Raw genomic sequence first — 25,176 nt, forward strand, 5'->3', positions numbered from 1 at the left:
AGAGAATAGTGGGGAGAGGCACAGGAAAAGGGGAATAGAGTCGTTAAGCAGACTGAGGACTGAGTCTAAGGTGGGACTCCATTCCACAACCCCAAGGTCATAACTTCAGCCAAAACCATGAGTCAGATGCCCAACCAAATGCACTACTCCAGTCCCCACCTATGATATTTTAACCAGGCTGAAGTTTTTCATAAGAATAAAAAAAAAATACAGTATTAAATCAAATCCAGGTAAAAATAAAGAAATGCTCTCTACTTCCCTCTCCAATCAATCGGGCCATGAGTTTGTCTCAACTTTCTTAAATTATGCAAATTTTAAATATCCTGTCACACTATCAACCATCTATCTCACCACATAGAGAAAAAAAGTGTCCAAACTTAGAGCTCTTAGAGTATTATTACCATATAAATGGGTATAAAGAAGGGATGAATCTAATTCTATATATATGAATAAAAACCTCATTCTGTTTCTTCATTCCCAATAAAGTTCAATTCCTACAACACCTAACTATAATTTCCCTTTAGACACAATTACTGACAATATATTTGCAACATATCATTCATATATCTAACAAGTATATCTAACTTTCTTCTTTTTCCTCAACAATTCCACACTCAACTAGCTTAAATCCAATGGCATCCAGATGAGACTAAAGAACCCCAGCTTTTGATAGACTGACTGATCTTCATCTCATCTCAATACTGTTAACTTTGAGATCTACATTTACTTTCATTAACATCAGCATATTTATTCTAACATTCTCTAATTATTACCAAGCATAATAAGAGCACCGAGCAATACATTACTCATATAATCTGCATACACATATTCTGATACAAACATGGTGACACCTCAAAAAAATTTGAACTGTAGGCTATTACTCAGCCCCACAGAGCAGTGGCTCAAAAATATTCTTCCACTGTCTGAAAATAGAAAAATCTTCACATGAAAATCAGTAACTCTGGGGTCAATGCATTAAAAAAAAAAAAAAAAAAAAAAAGACAGGGTGCACAGGAGTTTAAGACAAAATCAGTGGTGAACCAGTGTGGCACAGTCTGTTAAGCATCTGCCTTTGGCTTAGGTCATAATCAAGCCCCATGTTAGATTTGCTGCTCAGCTGGGCATCTGCTTTTCCCTCTGCCCCTCTCCCTGTTCATGCTCTCTCTTTCTCTCTCTCTCTCTCTCCCTTTGTCTGAAATAAGTAAATAAATAAAAATCTTTAAGATAAAATCAATTCCATCAGTTTTATACAAGCTAGAACCTATTGTTCCTATTTATTTTCAAGATCTAAACTATATGCTACTTCATGTCAAAAATGAACTTTTTAAAATTACTTATTGTATCCATATTAAGGCTCTTTGCTAGACTCTGAAGATAAAGGCATTAAGAACACTACTTTACTTCATGATGTTCATGTTTGATTAGAGGAGGCAGAAAAATTAGGTAATTATAGAGCAGCCTGATAAAGACATGACAGAGATTCACTTACATGTTGTATACAACCATGCCTCTGTAAAAGAGAACTGTTTGGAAGGGACCATTGAGAAGAAATGAAACCGTTCCTGGGTACCTGGCTGCCCAGTCAGAGGAGCATGTGACTCTTGATCTTGGGATCAGGACTTTGAGTCCCATGTTGGTGTGGAGATTCCATCCAACCACCCATCCATAGAAATGAAGTCATTCTAATGGACTAACTTAAGAGAAATTGATCAGATGATGGCATGAAGAGAGAGAGATAGATGTCAAATTGATATTCAGATTTCTAGCTTTAGTGGGTGACTAGGTCATTCCCTGAGATAGGAACACAGGAACGAAAAAGAGGAGACATGTTCAACAGGTAGTCAGAAATATAATTCTAATATTTGGAGTATAGCAAAGAACAGAAAACATAAATTTGAGAATCACTAAATACTCAATGTATCACTAATAAACAATAATAATAGATGAAATACTCATGACGGCATTGAAGAAGGGAGATGAGCTGAGAGGAGAAAAATAATATCTAAGTTGTCCACTTAATGAGACTTTCCCTCATCTCTCAGGGGAAGGACTCTATCATGCATTCCTTTAACTGTGAGGCTACTGACCTGCTTACATTATGTCTGGGAGTGGATATTTGCTTTCCCAGTAGATTATGATCTCATTGAAAGCTCTGGATTTCCCCAGGTACCTAACAAATATGCATCAAATGTCTATTAAAACATGCTTAGGTCAGGGCACCAGGGTGGCTCTGTGGGTTAAAGCCTCTGCCTTTGCCTCAGGTCATGATCCCAGGATCCTGGAATCAAGCCCTGAATGGGGCATTCTGCTGGGCAGGGAACCTGCTTCCCCCTTTCTCTCTCTCTGCCTGCTTCTGCCTACTTGTGATCTCTATCAAATAAATAAATAAAATATTTTAAAAAAAACATGCTTAGTTCAATTCCTTCACAAACAGCATACTGGTTTGTAATGGTTAATAATAAGTTCCAAGATTCACAAAGAAAATATGTGTGCAATTAATACAGTGTCATCCTGACTGTTCATCCAGAACTCATATTTCCTATCTGTACTCTGCCAAGTGCCTGAGATGATTACTGTTTTCAGAGTTTTAGTCAGACATCAATATCTTTAATGTCACATATTTTCTGACTTCCAATTGAGAAAATTCAACCCATTAAAGAATATGAAATTAATAGATTTTTTCTATTTTTGTTTAGGTATTTAACCTTTTAAAATGCATTAGTCTTGTTAACTAATTATCTTGCCTTATTTCTAATAATGATTTTTTTTAATTATTTTCCCTTAACAGTGATAGATTTGCTGATTCCTGTTGTCACCAATAGTGAGCAAGTGCTTGACAGCCACCTGGACTTGACATACACAGTGTGGCTATGTAGCAACACAAATTTAGGAAGACATCATGAGCACCATTCTCAAACCAACAGTTATTTTTTTCTTTTTTTTTTTTTTTTTTTAAGATTGTATCTATTTATTTGACACAGAGAGAGAGATCACAAGTAGACAGAGAGGCAGGCAGAGAGAGAGAGGGAGGGAAGCAAGATCCCTGCTAAGCAGAGAGCCCGATGCAGGACTCAATCCCAGGACCCTGAGATCATGACCTGAGCCGAAGGCAGAGGCTTAACCCACTGAGCCACCCAGGTACCCTCAAACCAACACTTCTTATGATTTACTGAGCATATGTATTATCAGAGAATCCTATTAAAGTGCAGATTCTGATTCAGGAGATCTCGGCGGGCGGGGGCTGATTTGTGTGTTTCTCACAAGCCCCTAGGTGATACCAATATTGCAAGTCTTTTAGTCATTTGAACTGCTTAGTAACACCTATATACCTGGGGCAGAATCTAACCCTTAGGGTGGATTCTATCTGGTAGGATTAAGCACACCCACCAAATGCCTATTTGTACGATTTCCATGCTGACAAGAAAAAGTTTGGATGAAGAAGGATGAGAGGTAGGAAGAGGGGGGAAGAGGGAGAGAGAAGGGGAGGAGGAAGCATGAAGGCGATGAATCCTGACTCCTTTCTGTGCCTGAGAAACCAACTGGTTTTGAATCTCAGTGAAAGAGGGCTCATAAAAAAACTTTGTGAGCCTGAGTCCAAAAAGAATCTATCTTAGTGCTCAGGTGGCGGTGTGTGAAACAAAGCTGGGAATAGGATCAGTCTTCTTTCCCCACCTCTCCCCATTGCAAAAACCACATCAGTTCAATAATCAGTGGAGCACCTCAAATGACAAGTATGTTCTGGGCACTCTCCCCCAAACCGAAGGAGACCTGAGGTGGGGGTGGATATCTGTTGTGAGCAGATGGAGGCTCTGTGCAGGTCAGACACAGATGCAGATGCAGGTGATGCTGTGAATATGACTCCACCTCTGTTCATGGGTTGGATTACAAGCCCTTCGAAGTAGCATTGGGTTGAAACTGATTGTGTGAGCCAAAGCCTATTACATATAGCAGGAGGAGCCTTTACTATACTGAAGAGTACACTGCTTTGTAGTGCCATAGAAATCTCACCTGGAAAGAATTTACTTCCTGAACTGCAATAGACATTCCAAAACTAATTTGTGCCATTTTAGCAGATTATGAGTAATTTGTATATCAGTTCCATTTCTGACTCTGTAAAATGAGGGAAGAAATATTTGGCACTATATAAACTAAAAATTGCTTAGAGAACAGATGCTGTGTGCATTGTTTTAACTCATTTTTTAAGTTGATTTTCTTCTCAACAAGATTTATACAATATTGAGATTTGGGTGCTAAATGAGCAAGAAGTCCCAAAGAGGTGGTGATATTTCATCCACACAAAACACCAGCAGCTGATGGAAAATTGAAGGTAGATTAGGAATTCGAGTTCCCTTTCTACATGGACCAGGTTTCTTGCCACCTTGGTTTTTCACATCTGTTTCTCATTAGCAAATACGAGCTGTTGTTTCTAGTGCTGCAGGAAATTCATATGCAGTCTGAGGCAAGTTTTGCAGACTTACATTCATTACTATCTGCTCTACATTCTTTGGAACCAGAAGAGATTGGTCATCTCTTTCCGGCAGGAAAAAGCATATGGATTTTACATTCACAAGCAGAGGAAGTGAAAAATTCATGCAATAAAGAAATTCTATATTGAAATAAAGAAGGGTATGGACTCTGAATTACTAAGCCACTGAACCTGTGACTAATTATTCTTCCTGCCACTGCATTTTATCACTTAGATTAATCAGGAAGTGATCAGCAATCGCTGCCTAGATCAGTTCTTCTGCTTCATCTGGTCTTGTAATGGCAGTCACAGGTGCAATGCAGAAAGCAGGCATCCTCTGGACAGCTTGGAGACCAAAACACTACTACTACATGGGAAGGCAGGAGAGTAGGCCTTTCTTATCACAGAAAGTCCAAAATATATTTTCTTGAATAATTATTCCATTAACCACTTTTACTTCAGGCACAGGATAATGCAATGGTCAAGCAGAACCTAACACAAGATTAGAGAGTTCATTTTGCTTGACCCACTCATAAATTCAATTAAATTGGTGATTCTTAATTTTATCTCCTGTAAAACACTTATGTTTACTGAAATATTAATAAATATCACTGGAAAAAAAGATTTCCTTAGTCAAGCAAGTACTTAAAAGGCTAAACAATTTTCCCTATTATGTGATTTTTCAGATTGTTTGATGTGATAATTCCCACTTTGATTCTTTTAAACTTAGTATTCACTTTAAGGCATCATGATTTGATGGAAAGGGTCTTAGTTTTATATCTCTGTCAATTTCTAGCTTTGCAATATTAAACGATGCTAATCCTCAATTTCCCCATTGTAAAATGATGTCAAAAGATTTTATAGGTTTGTCATAAGGACTACAAGAAAGAATTAGTAATGTGCATTTCACTCAATATAAACAAGATGGGATTGGGAGGGAGACAAACCATAAGTGACTCTTAATCTTACAAAACAAACTGAGGGTTGCTGGGGGGAGGGGGGTTGGGAGAAGGGGGGGTGGGGTTATGGACATTGGGGAGGGTATGTGCTTTGGTGAGTGCTGTGAAGTGTGTAAACCTGGTGATTCACAGACCTGTACCCCTGGGGATAAAAATACATGTCTATAAAAAAAATTAAAAATTAAAAATTAAAAAAAAATATATGGAACCCATTGTTTTCTTCCTTATTAGTGTTGTTTTAAGTAGAAATCAAAATGACAAATTGTGTAACACTGATATATTCAGTTTCCCATGAGTGGTTAGTTCACTATAAGAGAGCTCCGAGCCACAGTTTCTGGTGCTATAAGCCCCATTTTTCCTCGATGGTGCCTTTATTATTAAAGACTTCTTAGAGGCTAACCCTTATATGCTACCACCTTCCAAAAGGTGGGGTAGTTCCAGAAATGTATTTGTCGGTCACAGAGGCCAAATGCATTTATCCATATATCTAATTTAAGCTAAATAATTCTGTGGTACTCTAAAAGTCAACTTTTAGATTGATTTGAGTTTTATTCTGGGAAGAGCGTTACCATAATGTCAGTGGGGTATAAGTCTGTCCCCTACTATCAGCTTGGATAGCCAAGAGTTAACTACCTTTAAAATTAAATGGGGTCCCTTTAAATTTAAAATGAATTAAACCATGGCATTTCCCTTAGCCCAAGGATAAATGCCATGGAAATTAAAGAAAATAGTTCTAATGTCATGAAACAGCAAAGGTCAGATAGGGTGAGATGATTACTTTCATCATTATTAACATTACTTTGCATTTAGATAGTCCCTCTCCTTTGCCAGACTCATTCTCATTCTACCCCATTGCTTAGTATCTAAGCAGCTTGTGGAATTCCTGATGACATCAAGGGTGATCCTGATGTGAAAGAGAAGCCACAAGTCAAGAGGGGAGTAAGCAATTAACCTTTATGCTTTATTTGCTCATTCTAGTCTTCTGCAAATGACCTGCAAAAATAGGCTTACTTGAAAATAATAGCCATATAAACTTAAAGCCTCTCCTGGGACTTCTGAATTCTCCAGATCTTAGACTTCTTTAATATAGATTTTTCATTGCAATAATATGTGTACACATGTGAGTGCATGCCCGTGCATGTACATTTAGAAAGTCTGGATATTTGTTCTCTAAGCTGAACAATACTAGAAGTTTTAACATGTATAAGGACAAACACAAATTGAGAGGTTTAGGGGCACCTGGGTGGCTCAGTGGGTTAAGCCTCTGCCTTTGGCTCAGGTCATGATCTCAGGGTCCTAGGACAGAGCCCCACATCAGGTTCTCTGCTCAGCACGGAGCCTGCTTCCCCCTCTCTCTCTGCCTGCCTCCCTGCCTACTTGTGATGTGTCAAATAAATTTTAAAAAATCTAAAAAAAACAAAAAAAAAGAGGTTTCCTTCTCTCTGTTTAAAATAAAGGAAGAAACTTCTCCCTCCCTTTTCTTAAATTATTTACATCAGAAAACTTGTAATTCTGAATACTTGTACTTAGAAAACTTGTAATCCTAAGTATATAAATCCTCTGAAGATTAGATAGGCCTGCTATCAGCTTTATGACCCAGGAATGTTTCTCAAGGATCAGGGAACCATCTCTTGAAAATGTAAACATCAAGAAAAATAGCGCCCCCTATATCTGTAGGTAGGTGGGTGTTAGCCTCCCTTCGAGGCAGCATGGCTCCAAATTACAAAAGGACTTCCTTTTGTAAAGATAGGAGTTTATTTTTCCTCTAGATAAAGCCAATATGCTAACACAGATGGTCATCGCAATTACCAGGTATATTTAGAATGAACTATATGTAACAAATTGTGCTGTCAAGTCCTCTTATTGGAGGACTAGTTATTGTTTATCTTGAAAACATATGTGATGTGTTGCATCTGCTTGGCTACATAAAAGGGTAAGGTTTCTTTCTGTCTTTGCACTCTCCTGATGGATTGTTTATGATAAGCCTCACATTCTGGTTTAATGCTTATTGGATGATAAGTGATTTTGTCTCTACTCTCCTCGCAGAGAGCATTTTTGGATGGCGGGAAGATTTTGTCTTTAATTTTATTCCCCTAACACATGACTATGTTTTTAGTTGGAATAATGGGCTAAAGAAAATAATAGCATACAATGTGTCAGTTTTTCCCAACCATAAATATGCATTAGACTCATCCTCAGGATTTAAAATACACCACTATCAGAGATTTGGACACTACATTTTTGGTGTAAAACAGTGAAGTAAATAGATTTGGGGTAAAACACTTTTAACAACTATCCCAGGTGATTTTAATGCAAGTGGTTGGTGGGCACCATTATAAATGAGTGTTTTAACATAATTTTTAAATTTTCTATATGAAAAATACTTCCTTATCCTGTCTTAGCCTCTTCCTGGCTCATTTACATGTTTTATTTACCTTTACAAGTATTAAGTACAAGATCAGGTAGATCCTCTTTGCTGAACAATCTTTTTACATTTAACTTTCTTTTCTGCACATAATAGGGAACAGCTTGACTACTTTCTCTGGCTCCAACCAGGCCCCTGGGCCCTCACTCTCCAGTGGGTCTCTGCCTCTGCCTCCCATGTCACAATGAGCACCCCTTAACTTCTCTGTGTCTTTTATTTCTCCCTCTCTCCTAGAGAAAGTGTTACCAATTTCCCCAGGTTAACTCCTCCACCTACATCTATGCTCTCTTCCATATTTTCTTTCCTCATCACATCAATTCTTTCTCTATTGCTATTCCCAATCTCTGAATACTTTCCCTTTACTCGTGTATACTAAATGGCCTCAAGTTCTCTAATCCCCAAATCCTCTCTTCGTATTTTAGTTGCTGGCTCAGGTTACTCCTCTTTCCTTCATCACCAATGTTATCTAAAATAATAGTCTATTTTCTTACCTTTTATTTTCCTATTCCCCACTCATTACTTACTCAACAGGGATTCAGCTCCTACATAGCTATCTTTGGTTCCAACCTCTCTCCTTAGACCCAGGTCCATTTTTTTCTACTACTCGATAGAGGCTGCCATTAGAAGTTCTAGAAACTCCTCAAACTCATTATTTTCAAACCCAAACTTTTTTCTAAAACATGCAAATGTCCTATACTTTTGGTGTTAGTTGGCAATATCACCACCCAGTTATCTGAATTCAAAACATTGTCTAAGACATGAACATCATCTTCTCTTTTACCTCCCCAACTCAAGCTCTGTCGATTCCACCACCAACATATCTCTAAGAGCTGTCTCATTCTGCTGCTCCCACAGACCTGCCTTCATGACATTTCTCTCTGCCTCTAGATTCTTCTAACTTGATTCTTTCACTTTTCCCAAAGTTGGCTTTCTAAAACAAAATGTGACCAGGTCAGATCCTTCAAATAATATATTTAGAAGGACACAATGGGTCTTCATTGCTTATAGATCAAAGACAAAATACTTCACATGAATAACTCACAAAGTCTTCTTGGCAAAATAACCAAACTTGAATTTACTCAAACTTCTAGTCCTAATTAGTTTATAGGGTGTATGGGAAAAGAGGAGCATGTAAAATGACATGCCAGAGCTACATCAACCAGATTTAAGCCAAAATTCCATAAAACAAATGACCACATTTCTTAACATTTTAGAAAAGCAAGGGACATAAAACTACTATAAATTAAAATAGTCTAAAGACACATGTCAATAAATGGACCATGGGGATGTATTAGAGGCAACTTAGCTGAGTATTAGATGATATATTAAGGAATTATCATTAACTTTATTAGACATATACATGAAGTATAACTATTTTAAGTTCTTTTCCATCAGATACACTTCTGAAACATGAATAATGAATTTACTTTAAATTATTCCAGAGAGAGAGTTGGTATGTGTTGATAATTGATGAAGTTGGGTGATCAGTACAAATGCTTGTTTTACTCCTCTCTACTTCTGTATATATTTGAATTTTCCATAGCAAAAAATAATTTTTAAAAGCCCTCCTTTGTGGTACTCAAAATCGTTAACATCCCTGCCTTAGAACACCTTGCTAGACTTACCTTTAGACATTCCCCATCCTGACCTCCAGGTTGTACTTAACCTGCCAAGCACTTGGGTTCTTGAATGCATTCCTACATACTTGGATCTTTATTCTGGAGATACAGATTACCTCATTTCAGGTGAATTAGAAATCCCACATCAACAACATAACTACCTAGTGATTACTCTATGCAAGTCTGTTGTTGCTCCGGTATGTTCCAAACATAGGAGTACTGGCAGGTTTAGAAAATGTAAAACATGACCGGAAGTATTTCAGTTTGCATGGCAAACTTGGAAAAATGACTCCAGAACATCTAATCTTTATTTTGTAAATGTTTATCTGTGAATCTATAACTTTAGCTGACATAAAATGATGAATAGTTAAATGAAACACTGAATTACTTCTCACTGAGTGCAGATTGTAGGAACCTGTAGGACATGTCCATCAATCTGGTCAAAATCTCCTGTCTGTCCACAACATTGATGGTTGCTGGGCCATTATCCTCAAGTTGGTCTGTGTGTTTTGGAAATGACCAACACACCACTGAAATAATATTTTTGAGTAATGCACAATATCTCACAATCATTTTCCTTTTTTTTTTTTTTAAAGATTTTATTTATTTATTTGACAGAGAGATCACAAGTAGACAGAGAGGCAGGCAGAGAGAGAGAGAGGGAAGCAGGCTCCCCACTGAGCAGAGAGCCCAATGCGGGCCTTGATCCCAGGACCCTGAGATCATGACCTGAGCCAAAGGCAACGGCTTAACCCACTGAGCCACCCAGGCGCCCACAATAATTTTCTTAAGTATTATTCCTAAGTAAAACTGTTAGCATATAAGGGTTGTTTTGAATGTCTGGATTAACTTATGAGGGGGATAAAAAGGGCATTAATTAAGCAAGTTTTGATGAAATTAGCTTCTCCCAATTCTATCACCCAATAACCGATATTTCTCACATTTGTGAACAGCCATTATAATAATATTAACTATGATGAACACTTTGTATGTTAATCTGGATATAAATTACAACTCCAGAAAAATGTCTTTTGTCATTTACCACTTGTTAATATCCACTTAATGTAGATGGATATCACTTCCCTCCATTTTCCATATGTATTTAAGGGCCTTACAATTCAAACATAATCACTCTTTGCAGCTGCAATTAGAGAAAGGATTAGGTTCAGACTTACCAGGAAATCTGCTGTGGAGGTTGGCATCACAGTTGTAGCCATTAAACTGAGCAGACCCCAGAAGCACTCCAATTGCTAGAAGCAACAGCAACCATATTCGTTCCATTGCAAAACCTAGAAAAGAGTTCTTATCATGTGTACATCACCAGCTTTCACTCCTTCTTGTTGGAAAGACTGAAGCTGATCTGAACTCCCGGTTGGATAAGAGACTGGCAGGCTATCTCCATGCAGGCAAAGCTCATTTAAAGTCTGAGGATTATGAGAAATAATTATCAGAAACGAGGCAGACATTTTGGTGACAATATTTGTAAATTGCTCCCATTCTTTGGTGTCAGTTTGCTAAGGGTGACAAATCCAGACTGTTCTAGTGGAAGAACTAAGATATAAGTCATAAAGCTTGCAAAAGAAAATGTATTATAAATAAGAACTCAAACCAAATATTTAACAGATTAGAACAACATATCTAGACAAACTGATCAATGTAGAGGCAATTTTGCACTTTAAAATACCAATATAATTAAGAGGGATTTAACACTCAATACTTGATTCTCAAAGAATTCTCTATACAATTAATAGTTAAACAATGTCAGGAAAAATTTCCCCTCAACAAAGGAATTCTAGACTAGTGCTGCTTCTCAAAATCAGTGTTGTGTGTATCATTTGCTTTTTTTTTTTTTTTTCCCCAGAAACACCGGGCTAAAGCAAAAGGAAGAATAGAAAAATACTATGTGTGCTCTGACATCATCCTTCCATCAATGACTCATCATTGGTGGGTATATAAGACTGATTATACAGATAAATGAGCACCTTGAATTCTTAGGAGAAAGTAATGGAAAGTGATTTTTAAAATTGTCATTTTGTGTTGAACAAACAAATATAAACTGGCTTTGATAATTAAACACCAGTCAGTCTGGTGTTTTTTTTTCCCCCACATGCCCTTTTTTTGGCTAGATAAAGTTAAAAAATCTTCCAAAAGCACCCAATTTAGTCTCAGTGCAATTTGTGCACTGAAAAAAAAAAAAATCATTTGGGTTGGTGGTTTTGGTCTGTGTATAAAAAGCAAAAAGAAAAGAAAATTGTAAATGGTTTACTCAAATAATTTAGTGCACTTTAAAAGGTTGGGGTTGGGGGGGATGGTATTTTAGCTTCCCTTAAAGATCTGCCCTTAGATGATTAATGAAGTTTTTAACAAAAGGAAGGAAATATATTTTGCTTTTGAACCATCATTTTAGTATAACAAGTTTATGATGAACAAAGTCACTTTGGTAAGGATGTGGGAAAGGAAGGCATGAGTTTACTCTCAAAAATAGACAGAAAAAATATTCAACAGGGGCTTCCTTCCTTCAGCATTATAACATGCTATTCAGGTACCAGCCTCATGACTTTTGGGAGAACAGCCATATGTCTGGTTACTTCTGATTCCCTAGGACATTCAGTAAACTAAAATTTCACAGAAATGGCTGACCCAGATCCTGGGCTCTCTTGGCCATATCTATAACATCATTATCTAGTTCCTCAAGGCACTTCAAGTAGACAAGAAATCCTTGCTCTTTTGGAGACTTTGGAATACTAGTAGGGAAGGTACCAGCTTGTTTTGAGCAGTAGATCCATCCCACACAAACTTAGTATACACCCTACCCTTCTCAGAGAGTACACATATGCCTTCTCATGATCGCTCCCATGGATTCCCTCAAGGCTTTGGAGACTCTAGACTCATACTGTTGTCTCCTGATCTAGAAAAATAGACATTTCTAGATTAGATAGAGCGGTGTGGATCCATCCCTTAGGATTCACAGAGTCAAGAATTTTCATTGATGAGTGATTTTTATTCTGAAACACTTTCTAGCTTTTATATTCTTTCATAAGAGAAAAATAACATTTACCATTTGGACACTTTGCATGAAGAAGACACTGTGAGCCAGATCATTTGCCTATTGTCTCCAATTCATATTCCTTATAATAACTGGATGAGATTGCATTTATTATTCCATATATAGAGAGAGAGACAAATAAGTCTCAGGAAGTTTAAGTGGCATGGAAAATACATGGAGAAACCAGATTTCAACTCCAGGTCTTTCTAGTAACATTTGCTGTTCACACTACCTAAATATCATCTCTTATTAAATAAATTCAGCATTATTTTTGTTGTTGTTTATCATTAGTTATCAGTTATTTTTCTTTAAGTTTATGAATTAATAAATCTTTTTGCTTTTTTTTTTTTTTTTTTTTTTTTAATTAGAGAGAGAGAAAGAGTACAAGCAGAAAGCAGGAGGAGGGGAAGAGAGAGACTAGGAGAGAATCTTAAGCAGGCTTCATGCCCAGCACAGAGCCCAGCACAGGACTTGATCTCATGACCCAGAGATCATGACCTGAGCCAAAATCAAGAGTCTGACCCTTAACTAACTGAGTCATCCAGGCATCCTATTAATTAACAGATTTTTAATAGATATTTTCATCCGAAATGGATAAACAAATTCTTATGTGGTAAATGCAATCTGCTTAGATTTTTATAATACAGGCATTATGAGGAAGAAAATTATTTTTTTTAATGGAGAAAAGTCTCTCATTATGAAAACTGTGGGAATTATTGCTACAGACTAAACTGGATACATCTATGTTTACCAAAAATGGTTGAGAAACTTATGCTATTTGAAACAGCCTACCAATAGTGGTGGCAGCACTGTTGTGAAGATTAAAACCCTTCATAAATATTTTTTGATGAAAAAAAGATAGAGATAGAAAGAAGTTTGAGTCAACAGAATATACATTGATTTTTATTTCACCAGATATGGATTCAAGCACCCCCTAGTCATTCTCTGTATTTGTCATTTAAAAATCAGGATGATGATTGCAAGACTAGAAACTGTAAGTGCATAAACAACACAGCACCTGCACCCCAACATTCATAGCAGCAATGTTCATAATAGCCAAACTGTGGAAAGAGCCAAGATGCCCTTTAACACATGAACAGATAAAGAAGATGTGGTTCATATATACACTGGAACCATGAGAAAGAATGAATACCCACCATTTGCACTGACAGGGATGGAACTGGAGGAGATTATGCTAAGTGAAATAAGCCAGGCAGAGAAAGACAATTATCATATGGTTTTACTCATATGTGGAACACAAGGAATAGCACAGAGGACCACAGAGAAAGGGAAGGACAACTGAATGGAAAGAAAATGAAGAGGGAGACAAACCATGAGAGACTCTGGACACTGGGAAACAAATTGAGCATTACAAAAGAGAGGAGAGTGGGGGGACGGGGTAACCTGGTGATGGGCATTAGGAGGACATGTGTGGTGAAGAGCACTGAGCATTATATGCAACCAATGAATCATTGAACACTACATCAAAAACTAATGATGTACTATATGTTGGCTAATTGAACATAAGAGAAAATTTTTTCAAAAAACAGGGAGGACAAAAAAGAACATAGCATAGTGTGGACATACAGAACACACTGAAATACTAGTTTCAGAGTCACCACATATTGAAATGCAAGTGATACTTTCTCAAGTACATCCAATAAAAAGAGACAGTGACAGGGCCTGTGCTTCTTTGGCAAAGCCACATGTTCTGGAGCTAGACTGCTCAACACCAAGGTGTCCATGTTCTAGTAACAGCTCTGTGCAGTTGGGTGACATTATATTTATCATGATGTTTGTACTGATCTGTGTGTTAATATTAAGGTACATCAAGCAGGAGATTCTTAAAGAACATCCCCATCTCTTGTGTAGGTATCCACATTTTGATCCCTATAACACATATCAAGACTTGGAGAGGCTCTTTATAGTCCACCTGCAAGTTAGAACAAAATGATGAACTATTAGCATGCAAACTTCCCACCCTCCATCTCATCTCATCATTTCCCCTGCACACAGAGACCCGGAACATCATCTCACAGAGGCAAGCTTTGAAATGTTATCTTGCCACAGGTCCTAAAGTTCTTTCTGAAATGGAATTGCCTGGGATTTGGGAAAATTTTGAGACTCTTTACATTCACTAAAGCATAAAGTCCTGTTTGCTCAAGCACCCTAGTTCCTAGGCAGCTATAATTCTAGACATGCATACTCCAGTCCTGGTCTGGTTATAAAAGCTTAGTTGAGCTTCGCATCACAAAGTAGAACCCAATTTTCATTGTCCATTCTGGTGGGATGTGTTGTGTTTGCTGTCCCATCATGGCTCCAGCAGACTCTGTTTGAGCAAAGGTATCTCTCATCTTCTCTACCATAGCTAAGTGCAACAACCAGTGCCCCAACTTCAGTGCTGACAATGGTATGCAGGACTGCCTAACACAACCAATAATCTAAAACATTCATAACAAGTTCTTAGATAAAAAAAAAAAAAATGGAGAAATTGTGCACAAGGTTTTTGCATGAGTTTCTTAGCTTTGTATCTTCATAAATTTAAATGGATGGGGATAAAGGAGGGAGAGGAGAGTTAGGTCCACAACACTGAATTTTAAGGAATTTAGGAGTATTAATCCTAAGGTATAAAAAGAGACACTCCCATCTCTTAAACTGGCACTAAAAGGTTCTGTGTTTTGTATGTGGCAATTCAAAGAAAATCATGGGCCAAGTGATTTGCTGTCAAATATGTCCAAGTTTCTCATATTAAATTTTCTTTTTAAAAATGGTAATTTCTTGGGACGCCTGGGTGGCTCAGTTGGTTAAGCAGCTGCCTTCGGCTCAGGTCATGATCCCGGCATCCTGGGATCGAGTCCCACATCGGGCTCCTTGCTCCGCAGGGAGCCTGCTTCTCCTTCTGACTCTGTCTGCCACTCTGTCTGCCTGTGCTCTCTCTCTCTCTCTCTGACAAAAAAAAAATAAAATAAAATAAAATAAAAATTAAAAAAAAAATTAAAAATGGTAATTGCTTCTAAAATATAAATTCTGTTTTATTTGCTTAAGATGGAACGAGTCAGAAGAATGTAATTTCATTTTCAATTCTCAATTTTATGTAAGTTGATATGGTTCTGTCATAAGCACCGCTCTCTAGTTTTGCATATTTGATTGTCTTATTTTGACCTTCCTTTTACCAAGATCTGTTATTTGCCAGGCATTGTGCTATATTTAGTATTCAACCACCATCATAAATTTATTTTTTTACCCATGTTACAGATGTGGAAACTGAAGCCTTAAGTTTTTCATTGACTTGTTCAGGGTCACAGATCTAGAAAATGATAGAGTAAAATTCAAAACCAAGCTTGACCTTTGTAATGATTACACTATTCTGTTTGGTTTAACTGGAGTATGTCAAATAAATAAAATAAATGTTCTGTAATCTTCAGAGAGTAAATTATATTAATAACATATGCATCACATATGCCTTTACCTAAACAATTCTGATGATTAAGGCAAAATATTCGTAAGATCTACATAATTGTCATGACTGTATCACTTAGGCAATGAGGGCCATAAAGATATTATTCTTTTCACAGATTGGCTTAATGGTAATACTAGTGAGTTTTAAGAACTGATCATGTACCACAATGTGTTTTTTTTTTAATTTATTATTTTATTAACGAATAATGTATTATTTGGTCCAGGGATACAGGTCTGTGAATCTTCAGGCTTACACACTTCACAGCACTCACCATATCACACACTTTCCCCAATGTCCATATCCCAACCACCCTCTCCATAACCCCCTCCCCCCAGCAACTCCCAGTTTGTTTTGTGAGATTAAGAGTCTCTCATGGTTTGTCTCCCTCCGATCCCATCTTCCTTCATTTTTTTTCCTGCATTATCTCCCAACCCCCCCACTCTGCCTTTCAAATTCCTTATATCAGGGAGATCATATGATAATTGTCTTTCTCTGATTGACTTATTTCACTCAGCATAATACCCTCTATTTCCATAATACCCTCTATTTCCATCCATGTCATTGCAAATGACAAGATTTCATTTCTTTTGATGGCTGCATAGTATTCCTGTGTGTGTGTGTGTGTGTGTGTGTGTGTATCTTACCTCTTCTTTATCCATTCATCTGTTGATGGGCATCTAGGTTCTTTCCATAGTTTAGCTATTGTGGACATTGCTGCTATAAACATTAGGGTGCATGTGCCCCTTCGGATCATTACATTTGTATCTTTAGGGTAAATACCCAGTAGTGCAATTTCTGGGTCATAGGGTAGCTCTATTTTCAACTTTTTAAGGAACTTCCATGCTGTTTTCCAGAGTGGCTGCACCAGCTTGCATTCCCACCAAGAGTGTAGGAAGGCTCCCCTTTCTCTACACGTTTTTTTTTTAAGCACTTTATACCTGTCATCTAACCATGAGATAGGTAATTTATTTGTCTTACTCTGGGGATAGAAAACTAAGGCACAGATATGTTAACTAACTTGCCCAAGGTTAAACAGATAACCAGAATTAAAGTCAAGATTCGATGCACAATGACTCTAGAAACCACCCTCAACTATCACATGGCATTTCCTTCTAGAAAACAAACCTACTCTCCTCAAAGGGAAAAATGGCAATCATTTAGTAAATTTGATCAATAAAGATTATTCTTGCATTCATTTATTAAATACTATTGAATGTTTACATATGCCTGGTACTATCCAGCGAGAGGAACTGCTGAAAACTTTTTGTCTGCCTAGAATCTACATTCTAGTAAGGAAGTCAGAAGAAAAGAAAATCTGTAAGTAAAATATAGAGTATATTTGTGATAAGCACTATGAAAAAAAAATAGAGCAAAAAGAAGGATAGGAAGTTCTGGGGTAGAACAATGGGAGTATTAAAATTTTAAATGGGGTAGTCAGGGATATATAAATAATACATATAAATGAAAAAATTACTTTAGTTATGAACTGCCAGATCTACCTCTTTTTAATTTGTACTTCACTTTTTTTTTTTTTACATTATATAGGCATTCCAAAATAAAACAGATTTTTAGTACATAAATTATTCTCTGGGAAAAACTTGGACATTTTGAACAACTGCATTAACCTTTTCAGATGAATAAAGGTGGCCCTTAGTGTCTGAGAAAAGCAATTTATTAAATAGTACCCCTGTGACCTGAGAAAAAGTGAACAAGTTCAAAGTTCTTTTATCTATTCTCAAGAAGTAACTTTTACAGAAAAAAATGGGTTCAATCATTTATCAGTTTCTTACTTCCTTAATTTTATTCCCTATATATAGACCATCTGTATGATACTGTTGTAGGTGGGAAGACAGATAGGAAATTCAAACATCAGCTCTGCATATGTTTAATCATCATGCTAAGATGGATTTTTTTTCCACTAAACTAAAGCTGATCATTTTATCATACAGATTTTAAAATATGAAAGGGGCCTTTCGCATCAGTGATTGCCCTAATTCTCTCATTGTCAGCCCTCCTCCGAATTTATTAGCCACCTGCTCTGCACAAGCTTGCTGGTTTCTACAGGGAGCATAACCTCAGTCCTGGTGCTTCTGTATCACCCACCCAAGCCTGCCCCTCAGAAAAGATCAAAAACAGTTCATTATATTTAAATGACTGGAAATAGTGTAGAGGGCTCCCGGGAAAGAGGAAAAGAAATATGTATATTTTAGCAGAGATCAAAGTTTAAGTTAAAGGAATAAAGCCCTTTAAAGCAACCAATAAGACCCAGGTAAGAACTGGGGCAAAAAAGCATGGAATTTGTACAGGTAGGCAACTGTCCTGCTCAGTGAAGTCTCAAAGTGTTACATGGTCTTGCCTCTAGAAAAAGAAATTATTAGTTCACCCTCCACAATCATCAGTTTTAAAGTGCTGGAAACCACAACTATTTAATGAAGAGACATATTTTCTGATGGGGTGTCTAGACTGAAACTCTATGCTCTTTATTTCCATGTTCCACTTGGACATTAAAGGCAATAGATATACTAAAAGGAAAGTGGAAAAACTTTCATCAGAAATATCCATTACTACGTACATACACACTCTCTAACATAGAGTGTCCTTGTCTTGCTAAACAAAGAATAAAATGTACCATGTACTTTCAGAAAAATGCCTCAAAGAAGGAGATATGCTTAGCCATCAAGAAGATATTCAGAAATTTTATGACTAAAGATGCTGATGTATACCATGAGAAAACGTGAATGCTCAAGGCTGTTCCTAAGAGAAAAGCCCTCTCTAATCTTCTCTGACACACTGTTCATTTATTTCTCTTTGCCCACTTCTCTCATTTGTCTTTCTGCTGAGGGTTTTCTTGAATAATCTATGGAATTTAAATGATCTACAGTGTTCAGCTTAAACATTTATTCTAACACCTTAGTTTTGGGGGGGGGGTACTGACGGATTGAACTAGGTCACTCTAAAAGCCTTTTTTAAAATAATTCACCAGTTTCATTTTCAAGGTATGTGTACATTTTATCCTACTGAAGCAGCTTTGAAGATATGTTAGTATATTAACTTCCTCTCATTTTTCATGAAGTACCAAGATAACAGCTTAATAATAAAATGATAATTTATTATTTATTTTAAATGCCCATTTCCCTGTAATTAGCTAAATAATTAGCAGTTAGTATGATTATTGCTAAATGAAAATGTTTCTTTCTTAATAGAGATAATATACAAAATATTTATGAAAAGGCACAACAGAAGAACCAGCCAATTAGAAGAGACACCATGCTGACATATGCTGGCTGAATACCAACATAACTTCCAAAAAATCGAAAGTATTTGCATGGGTACCAATAATGATAATGGAAAGATAACTTCATACCCTGGTCAGTTCTTGCCTAAGAATAAAGGAGCACCCTTTTTAGTACCTCCACTATTTGAAATTCCTCTGTTAATTAATTCACTCATTTTATTTATTCATTTTTTTTAATAGAGCAATTTCTAAGTTTCAGACCTGGGGCATTGTGGATCCAGTGGTGAACAAAATAAACATGGTCCTTACTATCTGAGTTTATGCATTAGAAAGGGAGATAATAAATATAAGGTAATATGTATTACTTAGTAGATACTATTTTTCTTATATTTTTGGTTTATTTTCTTTATCAGTCCATCCATCTATTCTTATGGTGATGGTGATTTTTGCATCATTTGGTATTAAGTTTTAGACAATTTGGTTTTTAGTATTTCAACATATATTTCCTAAGAATAAAAGGACCTTTTCCATATAACCACAATACCATTACTAAACTCAATAAAATTACAATTAATTCATAATAGCATCTAATATCAATACTATATTCAGATTTCTCCAATTCACTGAAAATGTATTTTACACCTGATCTTTCCCCAATTCAGGATACAAAAAAAGAGACCAAAGAGATAATATAACTAAATGCAAAGGTTTATGTATTGTATTTGAATTGTTACATTCCTTTAGACTCTTGAAATATAGAATTCTCACTGCTCTGGTATCATTTTATAGCCATAAGAATTCTGTTGTCCTATCAGCCCAAAATAATATGAGAAAATACAAGATTCTGTAAAAATCAGAAATATCTAAAGCAGGAAAAATTCTTTCAAATATCTTAAAGAGTCAATAAAGGCAAAATGTAATCAAAGATTAAAACTGTACCATTGGCGTTTCAGAGAGAAAAACTGGGTAATGGGTAACATGAATCTAGAGAATGTTAGAAATGTAGGTTATATGGTCTGGATGAGTTATGTGCACTATAACAACAATGAGACCAATCTTTTCTCTAATTTATTAAGTCCTTGTACAGAAAATAAATAAGACTATGTTGCATGATGCTTACAAATAAGAATCTATCCATTGTCCCAGTCAAAGCCTCTGACTAATAAGCAATTGCTGTAAGCTTAGAAGATAATTGCTTTCTAAGTGGGTTAGTATCTCTTAAATCCAGGAATATGTAGGCATAGAAGTATTTAAGATAATCAAAAATTAGAGTACCATTTCTTTGTGTCAAAAGAACTAATGCATGTTGATATTCTTTGTAATTGTGTGACCTATTTAAAGTTAGTTCTTTTATTCTGATTTAAGATGTATAACTGAGTAAATAATTTAGATTTTTCCATAGTTTGGCTATTATAGACATTGCTGCTAAAAAAATAATTTAGACTTTTTATGTAAAATTGACATACTTTGAAGATTATATATATTATTGAAATACTTAAGAAAATAGAAAATAGAACATATTTAAAAACCTATTTTTTATCTTTGAGCATTAGTTGAATACTTTAGATTTTTTATAGCAGATAACTTAACTCTTACAAACATACTAAACTTTATCTGATAAACTATTAATATCTTATTTCCTTTTTAGTATGTTAATTAACAGCTTTTGCATATAAAATCAAATATTACTCAAAGGCTTGTTAAAAATTGTACAGTCTACTAGAACTTATAGATAAAAAGCTATAATCTGAATTTAAAATCTTTAATAATAGCTAGATTTGGTCATTTGTAACTCTAATTGAATGTTAATCTTAAGACACCTCAGAATATATTTTTCAATTACTCAATATAGAGCATCAGAAAAAAAACCTCACACTAAACACAGAATAAGTGGTTGTTTTGCTTCATAAGCCACGTTAAACATAGAATTCACATCATCAAACATTAAGTTCATATACTCCATATTGAGATGTTCACACTCAGACAATTACAAGGGAACTAAGATTGACTGAAGGGTACTAGTTTGATGTAGTCTACCTCACATTTACACAGTCATAAATCAATTTATTGACTGGCATAATAGGAAGACTGAAAATACTATTTAAATTAATTAACATTTCTTTCTTTTACTCCCCAAGATTATATAGTGGAATCTGCTGATGACGAATTCCAATTTGATATGACTTCACAAAGTACACAGAATACACATTTCTGAATATGTGTTTCTATCCTCAAAAAGTTTTTAATCAGAGGGGAAACACTTTAGCTTCACAGTAATTACATCAATAGAACTTCTAGAAATTAATTTAGAAGAATATCTTTATGACCTTGGGATAATGAAAGATTTCTTATGAAAAAGTTGTTTTACCATAATTTATTATAGTCTGTGTTTACCCACAACCTCCTTGTAGAGACTCACTGAAATATTTTTGTTTCCACATTGCCTATCAATTCGTATAATGTAACACTTACGTAGCAAACACTAGCATACTTCTGATTAAATACAATAATGTCTTGGGTTCTGGTTCTCACTCCATCACTAATTGTCTGTGTGGTGTTGGGCCTCTTGTGGGCAGTGAACTGTTTGATGACAAGATGACTAAGATGACTTCCAGCTATCAAGAGCCAGAGAAACCATGATGTTTCAAGAACTGGAGGAGAGAATTGTATTAAGTTCCTCAAGGCCTTCTTTCTAAAATCACCTCCCTTATCAGAATTTAGGCTTACAATATCAGGAGATGTTAGAGATCTACTGCCTTCCTGTCCTCTCCACAACAACAGAGGGGGTGTCAAATGTTGCACTCAGAACACCCTCGTGTCTCTCTTATCATTTTATAAGAAATAAAAATCAGCAAGGGGCTCACAGATTAATCCCAATCATATCAAGGGAAAGCATTATTTCACTTTTGGACAGTTCTATTCTTCTTCTGGTAAATTAAAATTATATTAAAAATAAATAAGCTGCTATTGGTTTTACACTCTTATTTATTTCTCCTTGAATCTACATTTTTGTTTGTTTCTCAAAGGTCTCAAGGCTTTCAGGAAGCAATAGTCACAAAATAAAATAAAATAAGCTGCTGGTAATTTGTAATAGCACTTTGTTCTGCCTCAAATACATTTTCAACCCTGTTCTCATTAATGTTCATTTCTTTTTTATTATTTGTTGAGCTGTTTGGGGGAATGTAATATTAACCTTCATGACATCACTCTGAGGAATACATTGAAGCAACAGAGCTGCCTTTGATTTTTAGATGTGGGAATTGATGCCAAGTGGCTAAATGGTTTTCCCAGGTAATGCACACTTGTTATAGATAGTACAAAAGAATAAACTAAAAGCACCTCCTTGAAGTAATAATTTCTAATATCTCAAAATTAGATGTTTGATAACAACAAAATTACATGGACAAAATACAATACTTTTGGCCATGATAAAGTCGGATCCACAAAAGTTTTAGCCAGTCAGATCAAGTAGTACATATATACAAAAGCTTTAGTTAAGAATCAATGTTGAGGGACGCCTGGGTGGCTCAGTTGGTTAAGCAGCTGCCTTCAGCTCAGGTCATGATCCCAGCGTCCTGGGATCGAGTCCCACATCAGGCTCCTTGCTCGGCGGGGAGCCTGCTTCTCCCTCTGCCTCTGCCTGCCATTCTGTCTGCCTGTGCTTGCTCTCTCCCCTCTCTCTCTGATAAATAAATAAAATCTTTAAAAAAAAAAAAAAAAAAGAATCAATGTTGAAATCAGGGAGAATCTAAAATTTAAATCCTTGTATATAAACATTTCAGTTAGCTCCATATTAAATGCTTCTATTTTATGAATTAAAAAGACCACTCATGGAGGTGATCAGTATATTAAATCCTTTATCTGAAAATCAGTAATTAAAAGGAAAGAATTAAGCATTAATCCTGATTTTCAAGTAGCAGCTATATTTCTGTTTTAAAATGACTTATCAAAAAAGTGTGTGTGTGTGTGTGTGTGTGTGTGTATGTGTGTGTAGGCACTGTAGCAAAACATTAAAGCTTAGCTATTATTTTGATCTTTTGTATATTTTACATTTATCATAATAAAAACTCAAAATACAGTGACCTACAGCTAACTTAGTCTGTGATACCTTAAGTAACCCACTTTACTTGTCTTGAACTCTCTTACTATCTATAAAATAAAGACTTGCACAGTCTAAGTGACTAAATAATTATAACTACTTTACAGAACATTTGAAAAATTTTTCATCCCTTTTCCATTAGCATTACAGAAAAGCAGAAATCAGCCTAACTTATTTATAGGATCAAAGTCAATGATGTCAAGACATTGGATAATGAGGAGTTTTGAAGGGAAGGGTATTACCACTTCTTAAGAAAAGAGCTCATGAGCCTTTGTGGCTTTGAGATGAGCATAATTCTAACAAAATCATAGCCCCGCAATAGCCAGTGCTAGGAATATAAGATATAACTCTAGTTACAACATTTCAGCTTCTGTCTCATAAATCAAAATAATCTCTGGGATCTGAAGCACCAGGTGAATTGTAGAGATGACTGTGGGCCAGAGTAGGTAAGGTCCTTACAGTGAGTCTTAGTCAATAAGTGAGAGAGAAGTGGGTGAACAGAAAGGAGGAGGTAAGAAGGACATATTATTGTGGATGAGATTACAGATAATGTTGTATCATAACTAGTATATTGGGGTCTTTGGCAAAATTAAACATAAATTCTTCAGACACGGAGATCCCACTTCTTCAGGAGAGTTTATTTCACACTATAGTAGCAAATATTCATTCAAGACCAGTTTGAAGACTGGGGCTCATTATGACAAAAATGTCTCTGACCCCAAGACTGTCACAAAAGATGTCACCCAGCAATACAGAATTAATCTTCAAATGAATTTCAATGAGTCTTTAGTTTAGTCCATTCATTGGATGACTCAAAAAAAAAAAAAAAAGAGAGAGAGAATAAAGTATAAATGAGAATAGAAGTTAAGTCTTTGAAACACAAAGAAATCTCATTATTTGTGCTATTTGAAAATCTATATAAAATAACCCTCTTCATTAAATACAAATTTTCACTGAACAACAAAAACAGCTTTGTTTTCCAAGTATCTATACAACTATGATACTTTTAGGAGAATTCTACAACCCACAGACCCCGTTGAAAATCACGAGTTTAGATTAGAAGAACCTTTTAAAAATTAGTATTATGCTAGGATGCTAGTTTACTAGGTCAAGAAGAGCATTTTTCATGAAATGGAAAAGATGGGATAGTATAGGATGGAATAGAATGAAATAGAGTAAAATGGCATATTTTTGTAATATATATATATATATATACTATGTATATGTGTTTGGGTGAGTGTATATTAAATTACAATGTAAAATATCTGACTATGAGTCATACTGGAAAGTTTGAAACCCACTGATTTAGAACAAGGCAGCAACATGGCGCCACAGAGCCCATGGGCAAATGTCCCTACCCACAAACATGTTTTGATTAGCCTCACAGAAGAAGCAAGCAAAAGGAAAATAACATTCCCAGACTGAGTTACCCATAGAAAAATGCTGAGAAAAACTATATTTTCCATGCTATAAGTAAGGACTCCAAGTAGGGTTACAGATTGTGATTATTTATTTGTTTGCATTTTAGGAGGATGTTTGTTTTAAGTATATATTAAGGAAGTAGAGGCAATAGCTATTTACTTAAGGAAGTTTGTGAATTGAAGGAAAAAAGTTAGGAAGGAAATTAAGAGAAATATTTTCCACAAAGGGAATGCTTTAATGATAGAGAAAGGAAATGCAAAAGAAAATATTCAAGAAGCTGGAGAGAAGACAAATTGTAATGTAGTGTTTTCTCCTTTGCTCACTGGTGTGATGTTATAAATAATCTATAGGGAATGAAAACTGCACCTTCTTTTCCTTTCTGTTTCCTGACAGATGAAAAAAAAAAGTGTCATCCCCTTGCACAGAGCAGGTAATTAATGACTATT

The 25,176-nt window shown here is 35.8% G+C and overlaps 1 protein-coding gene across 3 annotated transcripts in view; it reads right to left on the reverse strand.

The window, feature by feature from the left end:
- ZPLD1 (zona pellucida like domain containing 1) overlaps positions 1 to 25,176 on the reverse strand; it is a 236,288-nt gene that overhangs the window by 35,573 nt on the left and 175,539 nt on the right. For all 3 annotated transcript variants that reach the window (XM_059164267.1, XM_059164268.1, XM_059164266.1), the window contains one exon: positions 10,644 to 10,757. In XM_059164267.1, the coding sequence (XP_059020250.1) occupies positions 10,644 to 10,749 (106 nt within the window). In that variant the 5' untranslated portion in view covers positions 10,750 to 10,757. The remainder of the gene's footprint in view (positions 1 to 10,643; positions 10,758 to 25,176) is intronic.

This window comes from Mustela lutreola, chromosome 2 (genome assembly GCF_030435805.1).
Source record: "Mustela lutreola isolate mMusLut2 chromosome 2, mMusLut2.pri, whole genome shotgun sequence".
In the NCBI taxonomy this organism is placed as follows: Eukaryota; Metazoa; Chordata; class Mammalia; order Carnivora; family Mustelidae; genus Mustela; species Mustela lutreola.